Source organism: Anomalospiza imberbis, chromosome 4 (genome assembly GCF_031753505.1).
Source record: "Anomalospiza imberbis isolate Cuckoo-Finch-1a 21T00152 chromosome 4, ASM3175350v1, whole genome shotgun sequence".
NCBI lineage: Eukaryota > Metazoa > Chordata > Aves > Passeriformes > Viduidae > Anomalospiza > Anomalospiza imberbis.
Window position 1 is genome coordinate 15,778,177 of NC_089684.1, and position 19,109 is coordinate 15,797,285.

Consider the following 19,109-nt stretch of genomic DNA (forward strand, 5'->3'; position numbering starts at 1 on the left):
GGAATGGCCAGGCTGACAACTTTGAGTTTATGTTGGCTGCAGAGGACTTGAAGATATGTAATGCCAAAGGAATCTTGAGAACCACCCCTAAGAACCAGCCATTGCAACTGTGGCTACACAATCTAAACCAGCCCTCTGGATGTAACAGGTACAAAATAAAGGATTCAGAAGAGGTTTTCTCTTAAGTATGGAAGGAACAAATGAAAAGTGTTCAGCAGAACACTTCAGCAGAAGTGTGGTTAACAGTTCTAGGTTAACTGTTTATTTACTAGTAACTCTTTGTAGAGCTAGTGAAGCCCTGTTTAAAGGAGTCTGCCTCCATTGCACTGCAGGTCCTAAGTCTCCCTTTCCAAGGACTGAAATAGTGAATGACAATGAGCAGTTCATGTGCAGCTTACAACTGCCAGTAAGCAAAAGAAAAGACTATAGTCAATCATCTTCACTTTCCACCCAGAAAAATCTGCTACTGCAGAATTCAGCAACTACAGAAGGTCTTTCCTCTCACTGTCTCTTGCTCATCCAGCTTTGCTAAATCCCTCTAATGATACCAGGACTTCATCACAAAAACCCTGTTCACTAGTTCAAATTATCAATTCTGCAAGTGGCAGTCAGAGAAAACCCTAAGGAGAAGTACATTTTTGAGACTTTGCTGTTGAGAAAATGAATAAAGCCTCCATAAATCAAGATTAACTTTCATTACTTATATGCCAGCTTTCTTAGTCTTATTTTAAATTCAACCTATTTGGGATCAGAGTGCTGGTTCAGAAACAGAAGATTTTGAACCACTTTGTGTGTCAAGCATTTTAATTCTAGTTCTTAAGGAAAGCCAAGCCCTACATTGAAGTATATACTGTAATTTTTCCATTAACTTAGTGCCTTATTATATGATGTGTAAAAGACTCTGTTGTTCAGTTATGCTTTTTTTTTTTTTTTTTTTTTTTTAAGTGGGTGAAAATAACACAGAGGCCAAGAATTCCACTCTGGACCATTAAAAAACAGTGTGAATCTTTTTCTGAGAGATCATGGTTTTACAGTAATGCTGAAAAATGAACAAAAGGACAGACATGGAGACTGGAACATCATTCTAACTTAGGAAACAGTAAGTGACGGCACTAGAAACACCACTCCTGCAAGAGCAGAAAATTCAACTATTTGTGTACCTAAATTCTCTATGTAAGAACTTCATTCAATGCCACTTCTGACTGAACAAGCTACAAAAGAGTTTCCATGCTTCAGATGGAGAATACCTTTTCAATTCAGCATTTAACTTTTTTAACTGCACTTTTTTTGAAGAATGACCATATTTCATTACTTCAGTTTATTTAGTTCTATGTTTCCTTTTCCATTCTGTCAATATTAAGTACAAATTCACCTGCTGGCATTTGAGAATCACTAAGCAATCATAACCCACCACTCTGCAATGCTGATTCACATCTTCTGTGGTGACTTCAGAGAGAACAAAATAGCAGTAGGTGATCAGCTCAACATTGAAAAAAAACAAAATCAAGAAAGCTTAGATAAGAAATTTTATACTGAACTACCCAGAGGCCTCTCTACTTCACTAAAATGATGAAGTTCTATTGCAAATTCAACCTCACTAACAGTGAAAAGTTCCTCTTGGGTTTTTTTGAAACAGCCAAGGACTGTTGACTTTGATAATTATTTCTCCAGTCATCTGTGATTCAACTGATTCAATTCAGCACGCCACAACACTGTTCTGTACTTTCTTGCTGTTTCCTAAATGATTAACAGTTCTAACAAAAAAAAGCCTTTGCAAGAAGTTTGTATTTGCTTATAAAAGATAAAACATCTAAGCTTTTCCTCAACATCACTTGGCTACCAGTTGACACTACCATTCCCTAAATCAGCACCACTATAATGTGTTTCAGCAAGGGTTGGTTTACTGGTTTCTGAACTCTAGGATACACAACTGAGAAACTGGTGACCCCATGGTGACCAATTTCACATAAGGAGCTATGGCAGCTGTTGAAAAATACATTGGGTCCTTCTTGGAAATCACATTCCAATCTTCTGCTGCGTGGTGTCGTGCTGGTTTCCTTCCAGAGAGCCATCTTCTTGCGAGCTAACAGCAGAGCCTACCTGCTGGGCTGCTACAAATGTTTCTGATTTGAAACATAAATGTTTCTCATTTGAAAAGCAGAAACAGGATGTACCAGCTTCCTGAATTATTACATCTGACCTTAGAAAAGTCATTTGTATATTTCTATTAAATGTCTCCAAAATGTTATATGAGTAATATTCCTCATGGACTTTAGTTATCTACAGTATTCTATCAGGTGTTTCCCAAATCTAAAGAGATAGGATGCATCAGGAATTATGGCTGTGTTCTGACTGTCTGCAGCAGAGTCTTACGCTTGAAGATGAAACTCTGTATCTTCTCTGATGGATTGATCTTAAATACAAATATATATTCAAATACATATTTAAGGCATCTTGGTAAGAGATGCCATGGCAAGAAAGAGTGAATATCATATTTTATACATATTTTTATTTATTTATTTTAATTTTCATGGAAAATTATGCATGTGTCAGTATTTTATCACCTCTTAAGAAACATATGTCACTAAAAAAATCAAAACACGAATTCAAAATAGATCACTGTGTTTAGAAATGTTTAGTATGTAAGGAAAATAAATGCCACACTTATAGCACAAAACTCTGTGGTGTACACTAGAAGTTCATCTGTGCTATGCACAGAACTGTATTTGCAAACAGTAATTTACAGAGCACTTGTCAGGGATCAATAGAACAATGAATGCCTACTGAACCACAACTGACTCACCTTTGGTCATTTTAAAGACTTGGCTAGACAAAAGTCCTGGCTGAGCCCTGATCTAGTGCCAGTAGCCATTCAGGTTGGAACTGAAACTGGACTAGATGACCTCCAGAGGCCCCTGCTAGAGAACATTTCTGTGATTCTCTGATTTCTTGGTACTATGCAAGGTTACCATATTCTTAACAAAGGGTTTTATGAATATGTATTGGTAACAAAAATCTCACAATCAAAACTGGCCTTTTGAATTGTATTAAGACAACAGCAATATATTATAAAATCAACATCAACACTAACATATTAAAATAAATACAACAGAGGGATACAGAAGGCATCCAGTTGAAAGAGGATCACTTTCTCCAAGTTGGATAATCGACTTCTGCCTTATCAAGAGATCATATATTCTGACCACATGTTGCCTAAAGCCTGATGAAGTAAGCCTACAACTCTGTAAGCTTTTATGTCCTTTTAAAAATTTTTGTTCTAATTTTGCCCAGTGGTTCATACTACTATTTTTACGGTAAACAGAATTATGTTTGCACACTCATTTAAAACTTTTAGTGCAATCTCACAACTGATCAAAGGTTTAAAGTGAAGGCAGTCAGCTCCTTAGCAAAATGTTATACCACCAGAAAAGCAAGGGCTGGGCACAAGAAATGAAGCCTAAAACCATTCTTCTACTTATATCCTTATGTATATTTCTCTTTAATAATCAGTGACTGTTCTGATTTCAAGCTGAGGACAATACCAAAATCTGACACTATTTTTAGATAGTGTTTATTAAACAAACAGTGTATCTTAGTTCCTTCAGGGATGCCCAGAGATGCAACTGTTGCACGGTTCACCTGGTGGCCTGATGTAAGGACAGTACTTCTGCCACATACTCCATATAACGGAGGGAAGCGCGGGGATCAATGCCATCCCCGCTGCGGCTCCTGGACACCGGGAGAGATGGAACAAGGCGCGTCTTGGAGGCGTTACGGGAGGCCGCGAGCGGGACGAGGTGCGGCAGGAGCCGCGCTGCTCTTGTCACGGCTGGGAGCCGCGTCCTGGGTGCCTCTGCCGGGCCGCAGAGCTGCGGATACCGCTGCCGGTGCCGCTGCCAGCCCCTGCCGGCCCGCAGACCCGCCCGGCACCGGCAAACGGGGCGCGGGTACCCCCGGTACCCGGCCGGCCCCAGCTCCCGGCCCTGCGCGCCGCCGCGGACAGGCGCGCACACAGACACACAGGCACACACAGACAGACACACGGACAGGCGCGCACACAGACACACAGGCACACACACACAGACAGACGGACAGGCGCGCACACAGACACACAGGCACACACAGACAGACGGACAGGCGCGCACACAGACACACAGGCACACACAGACAGACACACGGACAGGCGCGCACACAGACACACAGGCACACACAGACAGACACACGGACAGGCGCGCACACAGACACACAGGCACACACAGACAGACACACGGACAGGCGCGCACACAGACACACAGGCACACACAGGCAGACACACGGACAGGCGCGCACACAGACACACAGGCACACACAGACAGACACACGGACAGGCGCGCACACAGACACACAGGCACACACAGACACACGGACAGGCGCGCACACAGACACACAGGCACACACAGACACACAGACACACAGGCACACACAGACAGACACACGGACAGGCGCGCACATAGACACACACAGACACACAGGCACACACAGACACACAGACACACAGGCACACACAGACACACAGGCACACACAGACACACGGACAGGCGCGCACACAGACACACAGGCACACACAGACACACGGACAGGCGCGCACACAGACACACACAGACACACAGACACACAGACACACAGACACACAGGCACACACAGACACACGGACAGGCGCGCACACAGACACACAGGCACACACAGACACACGGACAGGCGCGCACACAGACACACACAGACACACAGACACACAGACACACAGACACACAGGCACACACAGACAGACACACGGACAGGCGCGCACACAGACACACACAGACACACAGACACACAGACACACAGACACACAGGCACACACAGACACACGGACAGGCGCGCACACAGACACACAGGCACACACAGACACACGGACAGGCGCGCACACAGACACACACAGACACACAGACACACAGACACACAGACACACAGGCACACAGACAGACACACGGACAGGCGCGCACACAGACACACACAGACACACAGACACACAGACACACAGACACACAGGCACACAGGCACACACAGACAGACACACGGACAGGCGCGTACACAGACACACAGGCACACACAGACACACAGGCACACACAGACACACGGACGGACGCGCACAAACATGCGCACAGACACTTACTTGATGTCCTCCCAGACGGCGGGGCCGTAGTTGCGGATGACGAGCAGCTCCAGGGCGTGATTGACGAAGCCGTACTGCGGGGCAGGACGAGGCGGTGGCACGGTCAGGCACCGCGCGGCAGCGGAGCCCCTTCCCCCGCCGCGCAGCATCCCACCCCACCCTTCCCATCACCCCGCCGGGAAGCGACCCCACCGGAACATCACCCATCTCCCCCCGAAACAAAGGGCTGGGGCCCGGCTTCCCGCTTCCCAAGGGGATTCAGCCCCTTCCCTCCCACCGCGGGCCCGGTGCCGGGCAGCGCGGACGCGCCCCGGTCCCGGGCAGGGCGGGCGGCCCGGCGGAGCTCACCATGGTGCCGCCGCCGCCGCCGCCGCCAGCAGAGGATGGGCCCGGCTCCCTCACCGCCTCCCCCGGCCGCCGCCGCCCCGAGTGGCACGCCCCGGCAGCCAATGGCGAGCGCGACCGCTGCCCGAGGGGCCAATGGCGGGCGCGGCCGCCGCGCTCTCGCCCAATCAGAGGCGGAGGCGGGGCTGCGGGAGCCGAGGGCCGCGCGGGGGCCGCGGCCGGCGCTGAGGGGCGGCCGCTGCCCGTGCCCGGCCCGGTGCCGGCGTTGATCCAGGGTGCGGAGCGCTCCTGCTCGTACCTATCTTGCTCGTAGTGCTTGGGTGGGAACCTGTAGGGCGTTTCCCTGTGCAGCGGTTGCCTTCGCAAGAATGCTTCAGTTGTTTCTTGTACGGATGCAACCACTCAGTTTTTAGAAAAATGTCCCCAAAAAAGGGAAGAATCTAAGCGACAAAGTTATCCCAGACATTTCAGCTCCCGTGCATTCATATCTCAAAGGCCAGTGACGTTAAAAGCATAATAATGCTTTCAGTAATGGGTTTTTGTGTGTTTTTGAGTCCTTCCAGGTGTCGGTGTGAATAAATACAGCGTTGTATCATTAACCTACGGAACTTGGGTTCTTCGAGGGTTCTCTAAGTAAGGTACGACCCTTACAACAGGAGGTTTGGAGCAGAGACAATATGCCAAGGCCAGTTTGGAAATAGCACACTCTATCATATGTTACCATATAAAAGGAATAAAAAAAGACAATACAGCACTGTATAGTTTAAAGCACTTTGTATGATCAAAAGACCTGGCCCCAGTGTATGAAATAAAAAATCTAAGGAGACCACTAACTCTTTTAAACTTGTTTAAGAAGAATCAAAACATATTAAAATATAATTAGTTTATCTAGGACGACAAGGGGATGAGTACCTAAAGGACTACCAGTGTAGTAGCTCTTGGCCAGAAAACTTGCTACATTAAGCCATAAACACTAGTCAGACCAGATGGAATCTAAATGTAGGCAAAATTACAGAAGTTCGGGCCTTAGTAAAATAGTGCAAAATAAGTTTAACGTTGGAACTGTTCACACAGTTCTTGAAAAAAATATGAAGCATTGATGTTGGAAATTCCATGTAAATAAGTTTTTAAATGGTAGCATGTAAAATCTTTTGAAATTTCAACCACTGCCTGGTAAACTTTTGAATCTGTGTTAAGAGCTTTTAAAAATTCTAGTAAGTGCGGACACGAACGGATGGGCATTAGAAATTTGGTAAAATCATCTCAGTAGACATTCCAAGAACAGCAGAAGCAAACTCTACTTTTAGGACATGTAGGCATAGTAATCATTTTTGTTTAACACAGTCCAAATGTACTAGGAAAACCAATTTTAGTTTTTTTTAAAAGAATGACCAAGAACAAAAGCTTCAGTATAACCAGTTAAAATTATACAAGTAATAAGCTAATTTTGAAGGGAGAAGGAAAATATTTAGATAAATTAACCGAACTATTCCAAACTACTGATTGAATATCTCTGTGTAGAAGACAAAACAAAAACTGAAGAGATTCAAATCTCTAAAAATCTCTTCAATTTCCAGGAAACTAGCAACAGAGATAATGTAATAAATCATACTGTTGGAACCAGACCGAAAGCTGTGCTTTGCTGTAGCTAAAGAGGGGTTGTCACCAATTAACTAAAATTTGAACACGTCAGGTCACTATCTACTTTTTGCTTTTTGGTAGGAAGTAAACTTTGGGAAAATGGGAAATCCTACCATACAAATGTTGTAGTTACATACATCTTTGTGTGCCTACTGCTGGTAATGAAAAGACAACAGCTGGAACTTTTGCCCTCCAGTGTGGTTAGCCTTCTCCTTCAAGCACTTTTAAAACAGTTTTGAGGATACAAATGTCAAGGAATTCCTAGCAGCATGTCCCAGGCAGGAAACAAGTTGACTGTATGGAGAATAGGTGTAAAAAAATATTCTCATTCTTCACAAGTTTCAAGAGACTCCACTTTGTGTATGGGGTAGGCCCTCATGCTCATGAAGTATTAGAGAGATTACATGAAATTATTTTTGGTTATGGTTTTCAGAGGGTAGATTATCTGGTGATTTTGTGTACCCGAGTGACACTTTTTTGAAAGTGCTGAGATCTACAAGAGTCAAAATTGCATTAGATAAGTATAAAATTGCCTTCTGATTTGGTTCAGGCTTGGTAGGTTGCATTTACAGGCTGTTCTTGTGATTAACCCGTTATAATACAAATGGAAGTTCTAGTCAAGGTGAGATTTGTGAAATGTGAAGTGAAAACAGCATGGTCAGAGTAAAAACAGGCAGTGATTGATTTCGTTTTCTAAAACAGGGGTCTCCTTTTGAAAGTTTGGAAGATGCTGAATTAAAGAATTCAGCCAAGTGATTTTCTGAGAAGGACAAGGCTCCATTCCAGACACCTGCTCAGTCAAGACTGTCTGGAAGTCTAAGGCAAGATTTGCTTTCAGCTGAAGAAGAGGCTCGAAGTCAATAAGATAAATATCAAACTAAGCTGTTAGTTCTGAGCTGTGTTTCCAAGGCCCAACCATGTCAGTGTCAGGACTGTTATGCCATATGCATTATGTACATCACACAAATATTTGGACTGTATCTGGTGCACTTCCATAAAGTCTTCAGCTTATTCTGCTATAGCACACAATCATATTCCCATTTGGGGACCCTCATGCACTAGCTACATGTTATACATTTTTATTTTAACATGTTTCTTCCTGATTTGAGATGCTGACTTCATCTGGCAATTCTTGGTGAGATTCATGAAAGCAAAAAGTAGCATAGGATCCTTTTATGCTGTGTGAAAGGGCAGTTGCTGAGACAGTAACATTCAGCTCAATATGGTTTATGTTAATGCACAAGCACAATAAAACAAAGGAAGTATTTTAATAAGTTGCATTTTTACTTTGGACTTCGCTTTTACAGTTTATTTTGTTACTGAAGTCCTGAATAAAAAGACTGCCTAATATGGTACTGCTGGATTCCACTTACTGAAGATGGAGTTACTCTACTGACATGGACTGAACTATAGGTATTTCTAGTTATGGTCTGAGACCTGACATTTGGAATTGTCATAACAATACTTCTTAGGTGCAGAAATACCCTCTTAAGTTCACTTCAGCAAGATTCACTATTTCTACTCTACCACTATACAGTGTTCCCCTATACCATTACATTAATTTTTCAGTCCTAGTATTGACAAGCTGTTCTGTAATGCAGTAACATGTACATTTGAGAAACAGAGCTCCATTGCATCCTTCTGTTAGAGGAATGTAATCTTAGCCATGCAGAGCGAACTAATCATATGTTCAAATTTTCCCCAACATCATCTGCAGTCAGTGGAAAAAGTCTTTTGTTTGTTTTCACGTGCTTGTAGTCCAAAGCCCCTGGGAATGCCTTTGTCCTTGATGCTTCTTTGGCAGGTTTTGCTTGGGCTGAAAAATCAGAAGAGTGGAAATGTTTCTATGTCTGAATCCAGCCCTTTTCACATCCTTGGGATGCTACTGCATGTATTCTTTCGGTTATTTCCCACTATGTGCTGCTGTGTGTGCAGGATATGCATTTGCTATAGTGGCACAAAAAATTGTAATTTTGTACTGCTCAAAAAATAGAAGCAATTTTAGCCCAGATCTTCAAAGGCCATCCTATAACGAGGCTGCAAAGCAATGTGCTAATTTACATTTATATTAGGAAACCACTGGTTTGACTTTGCTTTCAGCATCAAAAGTATGCCGAAGCAGATGAGACACACAACTTTATAAGGTTGTTTACTTCATTTCAGATTCTTTTACAGTTTATTATTTCTTTGACTGGCTTTCCAGATTATGTTCCACCCTAACTGCATATTTAACATTCAGATCCTAATGCTTGTCCTCTGGAGAGTATGTATCTTTAAACTGTTGCATCTGGATGTAGCAAAGGTTCCAGAGTCATTGATTATCTTTCTTCTTTTATTTGTGTTTCAGTATCAGAGCAATGCTCAGTAACTTAAGACAGTGGCTTTTACTCTCCCTCCATGCTCTGCAGAAAAGGACTGCCAGTGAACATATGCAGATGGGATTGGAAAATGCCAGTGAACATATGCAGATGGGATTGGAAAATTTTAAACTAAAACCAAACAATATATATATCTGATTCTTTTCTTCCTATGCAGTTGTAAGCAGCCACACAATCAGAGATGATTTTAGTAGTCTCAAAAGACTGTTATAGCGCACACCTTGCAGACTTCAGAGGCAGAAAAGCAAGTCTTAGCTCTCATTTCCAAAAGTTAAATTTGGTTTCTGCCATGCTGACTTAAGATAAAATGGAGCAGAGCTTTGAAAACAACTCAGTACCTTGTACACTCTATGGCAAACAGCCACATAAGTCATTGCTGTTGCAGGAAGCAAATCTCCCACCACTTTTGCAGAACAATGGGCAGGCATTAAAAAAAATGTTAGCAAGTGGAGTGGCCTCCTAGGTTGTAGGATGGGTGGGGTTTGAAAAAGGGTCCCCTTGCCAAGATTCAACAGCAATTCCCTTAATTCTCATGGCCTTTAGCTGGAAATACTAAATGGCCATGATTTTGCCCCGTGTACTATTAATTGCAGCTGTTTCTGGAAAGATTGAAAAAGAAAATGATGGAATAAATAAACTGGGTTTGGGGGAGGTCTGAATTCTGCCTTCACAAGTTTTCCCAGGAAGAAGTAGATTTGTCCCAGGGGCTCAATTATCTATTTGCTTCACTGTTCTGTCAGTTTCCGTGACTCCCTTTGCTCTGCTTTTCACAGTAGTTCAGAGAGAAAGAAAGCATCAGCTCCACACTAATTGCACTTCCTCTGACATCAACAATGCAAATTTTTTCTGACATCCTCCTGAAATCTTATCAGGTCATGCCTGAATGAAATGAAATTAATTGAATTCTTTTGGTACAGCTTTCACTTTAGCTATGTCAGTGTTAAGATTCAAAGGACCCACTTTTTATTTTAAGGGCCATTTACACTTCTTTGGCAAAGAAACTGCAGGGATAAGAATCTATCTTCCATCACATAATGTAAGTGTGAAAAGGAATCAGCCACACACAGAATCTTCATGAACTAATAAAATAAATTTCACACATAACAAAACTGTTTCTGGACATAATACTAAGGTATTTTTATATTCATATAAATAGCATTGCATAGTCTCTGAAAATTTTCACAATATCATACACTATACTACAGAAGAGATCAACTTAAACCCAATTATATTATTTTCTTCCACAATGTCCCAATATTGCATCAGTTAAATTGCCTTCCTTCTGTTTATCTCAACAATTTGCTTATTAGATTTCTGATTCCTTTTTTTCAATTTAAATGAAATGATAAGTTAAAAGGTGAAAGGAATATTTTAGATCTAAGTGAAAAGATAATTTAAAATATTTGTCCCTCATTAAATACATATTTATTCAGCAAAACAATTTAAACAGAGGAACAGCTTCAGTGAGACCTAAATTCTTTAAATTATGTTTAAAGCTAAATGGACTTATGGGGGGTTTATTGTAGAACAGGTCTGAACACAAGTACATTTTAAAGCACTTTCATGAATCTTTGTCTTAAATATGTGCCTAAATCCTATTTACTTCACTGAGACTCAAGCATGTTGCTTTCTGTGTACACTAAAGCACCTTATCAGAATTCTTCCCGGAAGGCTGTCAACCTAAGGAAGGTTATCAAGAACTTCCATGATGAACATCCTATCTAACGACAGATTTTTATGGAATTTGGCTTTGAGCATGGCCCTCATCCAGTCAGCAATAGTTGTCTTCTAGGGACAAAAGGAAATTCCCTCCTAAACGTACTTCCCATTTGGTAGATCTGAGAAATAAATCCTTTTTATTTAAAAGTCTATTTATTTCTTAACAGAGATGAATAGATTCATACTGACCTCAGTGATTTCTGGTTTAATAACATAAGCCTACTGAACTGTCAGGAGTCAAATACTCCCCCATCTTCTATATCCAGGGGTACCCACATGGGACTGCTAGTAACCTCTGGGTATTTCTCTCAGTAGAATAGAACTGAATGACCAATATATTGGAAAGATCAGTCTCCACGATTTGCACAGTTCTTGTTTCTTTGAAACACTGTGGTCAAAAGTTACAAATACACATGCCTGTATATATGTATGTGTGTATATATATCTATCTATATATATATATCTGGTGTGTACAAGACAGACGTGTTTATTTATAATACACAGGCTTCTGGTTCCATTTTTGTGCCACAGTACCATTTCTAAGCATCTTGGATGGATATAGTAGACCTGAAGAAGGATTCAATGGTTAAAATTTTGTTCAAATGCTCCTTACAGGAAATCTGAATTGAAATATGACTTTAAAACATTCTTAATTCTAGTCTCTTCTAAGGTCTTTTCTCAAGATTCTGATGCTACATGTATGAATTTTTACTAAAAACTAGTAGGATAAAATGGTTTACTGAGCTTCAGAATGCACCAGTCAAGATCAGAAAATGAACACAATAGCACCTTAGTCTAATGTAAATGCTCCCTGTAAATATTAAGAGATCAAAATCTGATTTAGTGGCAAGTGGTTTGAAGAGACTTTTATGGCTTGATATGCCAAACCCTAGGATCAGAAGAAGTCAGAATAACAGTACCTGATACAAATGGGAGTAGTAGTATGTGTATAAGAGGTGCAGTTCTCCAGCCTGCAGTTGGGATCAAACTGTACAGCACAGAGGAACTTCTGGGCAGATGGATCTGCTACTTAAAGAGGCAAAATCCTAAACTCAGAACTCTTAACTAACTATTCTGCCAGTTGCACAGGCAAAGCCTTCAGAATTCTCCCCTCATATTCCATCAGCCACAACAGAAAAGCTTGGACTGTAGTAGTATTAATCTTTGTAAATGTGTTCAGATGTTTAAAAGCATCTCTGTCCACCTGAAAATTCCCCTGGTAACTTCAGAGCAAGCATGCGATGGGCATTTCCATAGCACCTCACACCCACATTGCATCCTCAAATAAGGATCAGAGCTTTAAGCTGGTGTGCTTCCATTCCATACAGTCTGACTGGAATTCCATTTCTAAGCAAACATTCCAAAGCATATTTTATTACACTTCTGTTAAAACATTTCAAATTTAAATGCCAACAAAAAGAAAACATTTATTGCTGTAATACATAATAACAAGTGGATATTATTATTTTTAAGTACTTTAAAAACCCTAAGAACTAAAATAGTTTGATGATTACAGAGATGTTAGTATGTGATTTTACAGTGTTTTAATCTATATTAATTTTATACACAAAATAAAGTTTATGAAACAGTAAGCAGCAACTCTGTTATGCATGTGTATTAGCTACAATTATCAGCCCGATCCAGAAAATGCTGAGCACCCTCATACTTTGACCAGTCAGTGTGAGAAGATGGTCAGCAGCCTTCTAGGATGGGGCCCAAATGATGCACTGCAAGGACTATGTGATGGCAATGACAATATTTTAATGGACATTTTCTTATGGAACTTCTAAGAAAATACATTTTCATAGTCATTGATAAGCACCAGCTCACAACACTGCCTGTGGCTGCATCACTTGCACATTACATTTCCTGACAAACTGCATATACAATACATCTAGAATTCTCAGTATAGAGAGAACTGTAGCACTTACAAATTACCACAGAGAAAATACAGTTTATAGTAGCATTTCCAACAGTGACGTTGCAACATTACTTTAGCAATTATGTTCCTTATGCAAAGGAGAAATAAAAAGTAGTCAGTGACATACTTCCTGAAATTTTAATACTGGCTTTCAGGTGTTAACAATCTAAAGTGCTTTCATGTTTCATACAGTTTTAAAAATTTTCAATTTATACCAAAAGAAAAAAAACCCCAAATATTTATAAATTTATTCTATACATTTGTGAATGTACAATTTAGTCTATTCCTGTTTCCTCACCGAAAAAATTGGCATTGCCATCTCCCAAATCTCTCTTTTGAAACCAAGTCTCTGAGTTTGTTCCTTGAATATAAGCATCCAGAAAATAGCAAATTCCAGGAATATCACTTGGAAAATTTGGTGGAAGCTCCTCCCTTGAGCGCGGTGTGAACACAAAACCTGGGTATTCCTTTAACAACCTGAAAAAAAAATGAATCATCTCAATTAAAAAGCAGTCTCTAAGAAGTGCAGATATTCAATAATTCTTCATGTATGGCAGGGAGAATCCAATTTAATTTTTATAGTTATTTACTGGAAATATAAAAAATAATGTTTACGTGGTAACCTTGATAACCTATTAACTTGCACATCAATGGAAATAACAGCATCTCTTCTTTATTTGTCTTGTCAGTGTTTTGCATGTAGGTGCTATGTTTGTTGTAAATATTTTCAAAAATTATTTAATGCTGAAAGCTAGCTCACATCCATCCATACATCAAATGCATCATAGTATTTGAAATAAGGGAATACTGTGAACCTTAGTAATTAAATTATTTAGACCCTCTTATCAATTCTAACATTATTTGCTTTTTCAAAGGTTGAAACAGAAACTGCTAATCTGTAGGGATAAATGTTGGTAACTCATACCAAAGCTTTCAAACAATTACTGCAATATGCAAGAGTTGTGCACGGTACCAAAATGTTATCCATGTGTCTTTAGAATTGGTGAATGAATCAAAATTAAAAAAAAAAAAAAAACCACAAAAAAAAAGGAAGTTAATACCTCATACACTCAGAAAAAAAAAAGAAACTCCACAACAACAATAGTTTACCCATTAATCAAATTGCCTGTTTTCTAGGGGTATGATTCAAAATGATTTTCCATATGAGTGGAATGGAAAAACAATCACTGTTGGCCAGCACTTCTTATGTTGACATACATAAGCACTGGTGATGCTAATGCTCTGTGTTTTCAGAGTGCATGATCAAAAGGGTTACTTTCTCTGTGCTCTAATACCTGTGCTACTTTTTCTAAATCACCTATCCAAGATCATCTAAAGCTTGGCACCGTCTATGTCACATAACACATGCTGCAGGGGATGTTAGGAAGGATCCTGTGCCAAATTCTCTGTCTGATGCTGGATGCAGAACCTTGCCACAAGGCATCAGACATGTGGCAGTGGGTACAAGCTGAGTAGGAACAACAGACTACAGTCCAGGCTACTGTGAGGGTAGCAGAGCTTCCTTAAAAAGTAAAAATAATTTATAATTTTGCTTATTTTACCCAGCCAAAAAATCAACAGGACTATAAAAGACTACTACAGTAACTACTCCAGGTGGACATTTTACATACTCCACTGTACCTGTAAGTCGTTGGGCTAACATTTATTTTTCTAGGTATACTGCAAGATTCAAACTTATTGGCAAGGGTCACATTATTTCCAAAAAGGCAATAACGAGGCATTTTAACCCCAACAACTCCAGCAAAGACGGATCCAGAATGAAGGCCAATACGCATCTTTAAACAAAAGAAAGAAAACAGAATTATTAGGTAAAACAGAATTGGTAAAGTCAAGTTTATAAATTATTCTTCATTTAAAATAAAAGAAATAAAGAAAGAGCTACTAAAATAAACAGGGCTAGCACAGTTTCCTTAAAATATCTGTACGCTGGTCATTGCTGCTCATGGAGAGGGAACTAGATGAAGTTTATCTTGCACTGCATTTTTAGTCAATAATCCTACCATATCAAAATGTCTGTGAATTGCTGTGAACTTAGCTCATACTCAGATTTTTGACTCTTACTTAGCTGCTACTGCTTTCTATGGTTCTTTTGGGTGGGGTTCTTTTTGAGCTATGTTCTTTCTCTCATGTGCATTATAAATGTGTAGAGGTGTTTTCTTCAGAATAGCATTCTGCCTAAATAATGTCAGAAAGCTTGCATGTCTACTCTGCATACTACTCTTTACATATCAAGAGAGTATCATACCATTATGAAGAAGCTGCAATTTCTAACTTTGAGTGTAAAAGCAGAAAAACCTGCAACAAAACCAAAATCCACCCACATTGTAAAGATGGCTGAAATGCATTCATCAAAATGCAAGTCTGATTCAAAGTATGCCATTTGCAGTTACACCTTTTTTTTTCTTTGCAATTGATATGTAAAATGACAGCAGATTGTGTGACAAATTTATTGCTTTGCACAATAGCCAATGTTTTAATGAAGCATTTAATTAAAAGATGCCTGCTTTCATTAAAAATAGATAGTTTCCTTCTAAGAAGGTTCTGTTAGGTACTAACACAATATAACTTTTTAATCTTTATTTTAAAATAATTTTTAAAATGTAGTAGTAGCATTGGCATGTAAATTATACACTTGTTATAATATTGCCAGGATGTTTCCGGGTTTTTAAAGTGTAACTTAATTTGATACTGTGAAATACAAAAAGAACAACATTTATTTACAATACAATACATACTGTATTATTTATTTATAATAGAATACTACTGTTCTCTGTGATAAATGTGAAGCATATAATCCTCTTAATAACCATTTTCTTTGTCTTGGAATACAAAGGTATTCCTTAATCTAAAATTAAAAAAAAAAAAAAACAACAACAACAACAAAAAAAAAATTAAGCTTCCTGGAGGAACAAATGAACAGGTAAATGTTAAAAATTAGCAAATGAAAGCCATAATGAACTGAAACACCTCTATTAAAATAATAGGATGCCATTCCAAGCCATTTGAACTACGTTGAAGGTCCACATAATTTTTCATGCACACAGTACTTTCTTTTTCGTTCTCAGTAAGAGATAATCCTATATGAAAATTTCAGTACATGTGTAAGTTCTCACTGAAAGAAGCCATTAATATAATTAACACTAAACTTAACAGTTGCTTTGACAGCATTAACACCATTATCTTATGGTATCTGACTGTGAAACAAGAACAGCAATGGAATCCTCTAAAGATGTGTGGATTACTACAATCAGAATGTCTTTGGGCATTCATATTCATAGCTTCTGCGTCAAAAGACTTGGAAGTCTAATTTGGAAAGAGGATTAGTCATTTCCTTAGAAAAGAGACTATACCATGCCACTGACAGTTTTATTGCGACTGAGACAAGAACTGCAGCATGTCAGATTGCACCTACTGACTTTACTGCATTTGTCTTTTGGGTTGATTTTCAGATCTCTTTTTCACCTTTACCACTCCACAAAACTCTCATCCACAGATCTAAAAAGGTTATCTTCTCCAGCCACGGTCACTTGATTCCCCAAATTCTCTAAGTTAATGCAATGATGTGAAATTTCCTTGAGACAAAATCCCAGAAAGCGACTAAACAAAAAAAACCCAGTTTAACCAAATAAAATACATTAAAATATATGACCTTGATAGGCTCTCCATGGGGAGACACCACCTCGTCTGACAGTTCCATCATCTTCAGGGCCATCAGTGCTATTTGAACAGCGTGTGTTTCACTTTCTTTGTGTAAGCCTCCAGCAACACAGTAGGCATCTCCAATAGTCTCAACCTAAAACAGGCATATTTGTTCCTTACTCTTAGACTGTTTGATAAATATAAAAGAACAGCCTAACTTCAGTAAGAATTGTAGCTACATACAATTCATGACCAAGCATTAGTTTTCCTGCAAAATTATTTAAGTACTGGACAAATCCTGCAGTATCATGCAAAAAAAAAAAAAAAAAAAAAAAAGTTGCACAACTTTTATTTATTGCTGGATATAATTCTAAAATACTTTTCCTTTTTCATTTACTATCAGGCACCCCCAGCTACATTAAACACCTGTTTACTCCAGAGTCGCAGCACTGTCATTGAAATTAGTTTTTGAAATTAACTCTTAAGTTTAGATGGGTTTCTTCTTGGCTGAATGAACAACTGTTCGTTTTGACTTTTTTTGTTTGTTTGTTTTGTGATTTATTTTGTCTTTCATTTGAAATAGGTTTATGGCAAAATAATTTTTGGACCTCTATAATCATCTGTCCCATTTAGTCTTAATTTCCTTTCCTGCCCCAGAATCCCAAAGAAAAGCAATGAACTGTGTACCTTGTAGACATCTAGCTCTCCACATTGGTAATCAAAGCGAGTATAAAGCTCATTAAGCATGGTGATAACCTGCATAGGTGAGCATTGTGAACAGATGGCAGTGAATCCAACAATGTCAGAAAAAAGCATTGTGACATTATTAAATTTCTTGGCTTGTACAACTTGTCCCTGCCACAGCTGCTGAGCAACCTCTCCAGGAAAAATTGAAAACAGAAGATCTACAGTCTTCTTCTTCTCTTCTTCAAGTGCTTGATGGGCCTGCTCAAGGGTTGCTTTTAGCTTTCCTAACCTCTTCTTCAGTCCATCCTGGGCTCTGGCCTGCTCTCCTATCAGAACAACATCTCTTAAAGCATTGTGAATGGGAATATCAGAGAGGTACAATCCACGTCCTGTAAAATCTTCTAGTCTGTCAACACAGGGAGATCCCAAGAATAGAATGGCACTGGATTCAAAAATATAGATCATTTGGCCTTTAAGATCCATTACCTGAAACAGTTAAAGAAACAAGAATTCATGCAAAACATGCATGGCAATAGTCTAGAAGCAAGAAGTTTTAGAGAAAATACATTTTGCTAAAATGTAAGAAAATCAAGACTGGTCCATAGTCCTTACATTTTCATTTGGTTGCTTAGAGAAAACATGGGGTGCTGAATCACAGAGCCATCAAGTAAGTTCATTTTTATTCAGTCCTCTAGTACAAGAGGACCCCAACTTAAGGATAAACACCTAATTATGTCTGAGTGTCAGTTTATCTTCGGGAGAAAAGAAAACAAAAAAGAATAATTTTGTGTATTTTCAGCAATAAAATGTGTTTCAGTGATAAAATGTGTTACTACAGTGGCCTCTGAATTTCTGCTAATAACTAGTTTATGCATCACTTTCTCCATAAGATAAAGTGAGAAAATCTGCTTCAGTTTTATCATAGGATGTTCAGTACTCACTGCAATTTAAAATTAAAGGCAGAAATGGCAGGAATATCCAATTTTAATAGTCTAAATCAGAAAAATATTTTGTGTGAAGTGTTTTTATATCCCTTTTGTAGTCAGTTGTGTAATGTGAAAGGTGCTGCAGAGCTTAGCTTAACACGGCTCTGAAAGACCACTTTTTAAATAAAACCTGTTCCTTACTAATTGACATTTGTATATGCAAGTACATGCAAAATCAAAGCCAACTCTACTACCCCTTGTAACCATTCTAGTGCAGAAATGGATCTGAGATGAAGTAGGTACAGCTTTTAATAGTAGCTACGTTAGTAAGTGGGTAAAACTCTTTAACCATTCTTCATTTAAGTTTTTGGAATGTTGAGTCTGAGCTGGTAATTCATCCCAGAGTGCCTCAGGTGTATATAAGCTGGAATTCAGCTGGGACCAGGAACGAATAAAAACAATCATGGATTACTCAGTGTTCTTTGCTGTCCCAGGTCATTTGTCACAGACCCAGCTTCAGCAAAGATAGTTGTAATCCCATCAGCTGAAACTAAGTGGAACCTTTGGTGATTGTATCTGATGAAAACATCAGAGTATGAAAGATACCAAAACACCAAAGGCTGAATGAGCACAGAAAATAT

At 39.5% G+C, this 19,109-nt stretch overlaps 2 protein-coding genes across 3 annotated transcripts in view; both read right to left on the reverse strand.

Moving 5' to 3' along the window:
- GUCY1B1 (guanylate cyclase 1 soluble subunit beta 1) overlaps nt 1-5,601 on the reverse strand; it is a 42,597-nt gene extending 36,996 nt beyond the window's left edge. For both annotated transcript variants that reach the window (XM_068187219.1, XM_068187218.1), the window contains exons 1-2: nt 5,540-5,601; nt 5,192-5,265 (exon numbers count right to left, since the gene is read on the reverse strand). Coding sequence is in view for 1 of the 2 variants with exons in the window: in XM_068187218.1 (XP_068043319.1) it covers nt 5,192-5,265; nt 5,540-5,542 (77 nt within the window). In the remaining variant the exon portion in view is untranslated. The remainder of the gene's footprint in view (nt 1-5,191; nt 5,266-5,539) is intronic.
- Nucleotides 5,602-12,475: 6,874 nt separating this feature from the next.
- GUCY1A1 (guanylate cyclase 1 soluble subunit alpha 1) overlaps nt 12,476-19,109 on the reverse strand; it is a 35,458-nt gene continuing 28,824 nt past the window's right edge. Inside the window, exons 6-9 of the mRNA XM_068187217.1 lie at nt 17,543-18,028; nt 16,866-17,009; nt 14,837-14,991; nt 12,476-13,672 (exon numbers count right to left, since the gene is read on the reverse strand). Of these exons, the coding sequence (XP_068043318.1) occupies nt 13,471-13,672; nt 14,837-14,991; nt 16,866-17,009; nt 17,543-18,028 (987 nt within the window). The 3' untranslated portion in view covers nt 12,476-13,470. The remainder of the gene's footprint in view (nt 13,673-14,836; nt 14,992-16,865; nt 17,010-17,542; nt 18,029-19,109) is intronic.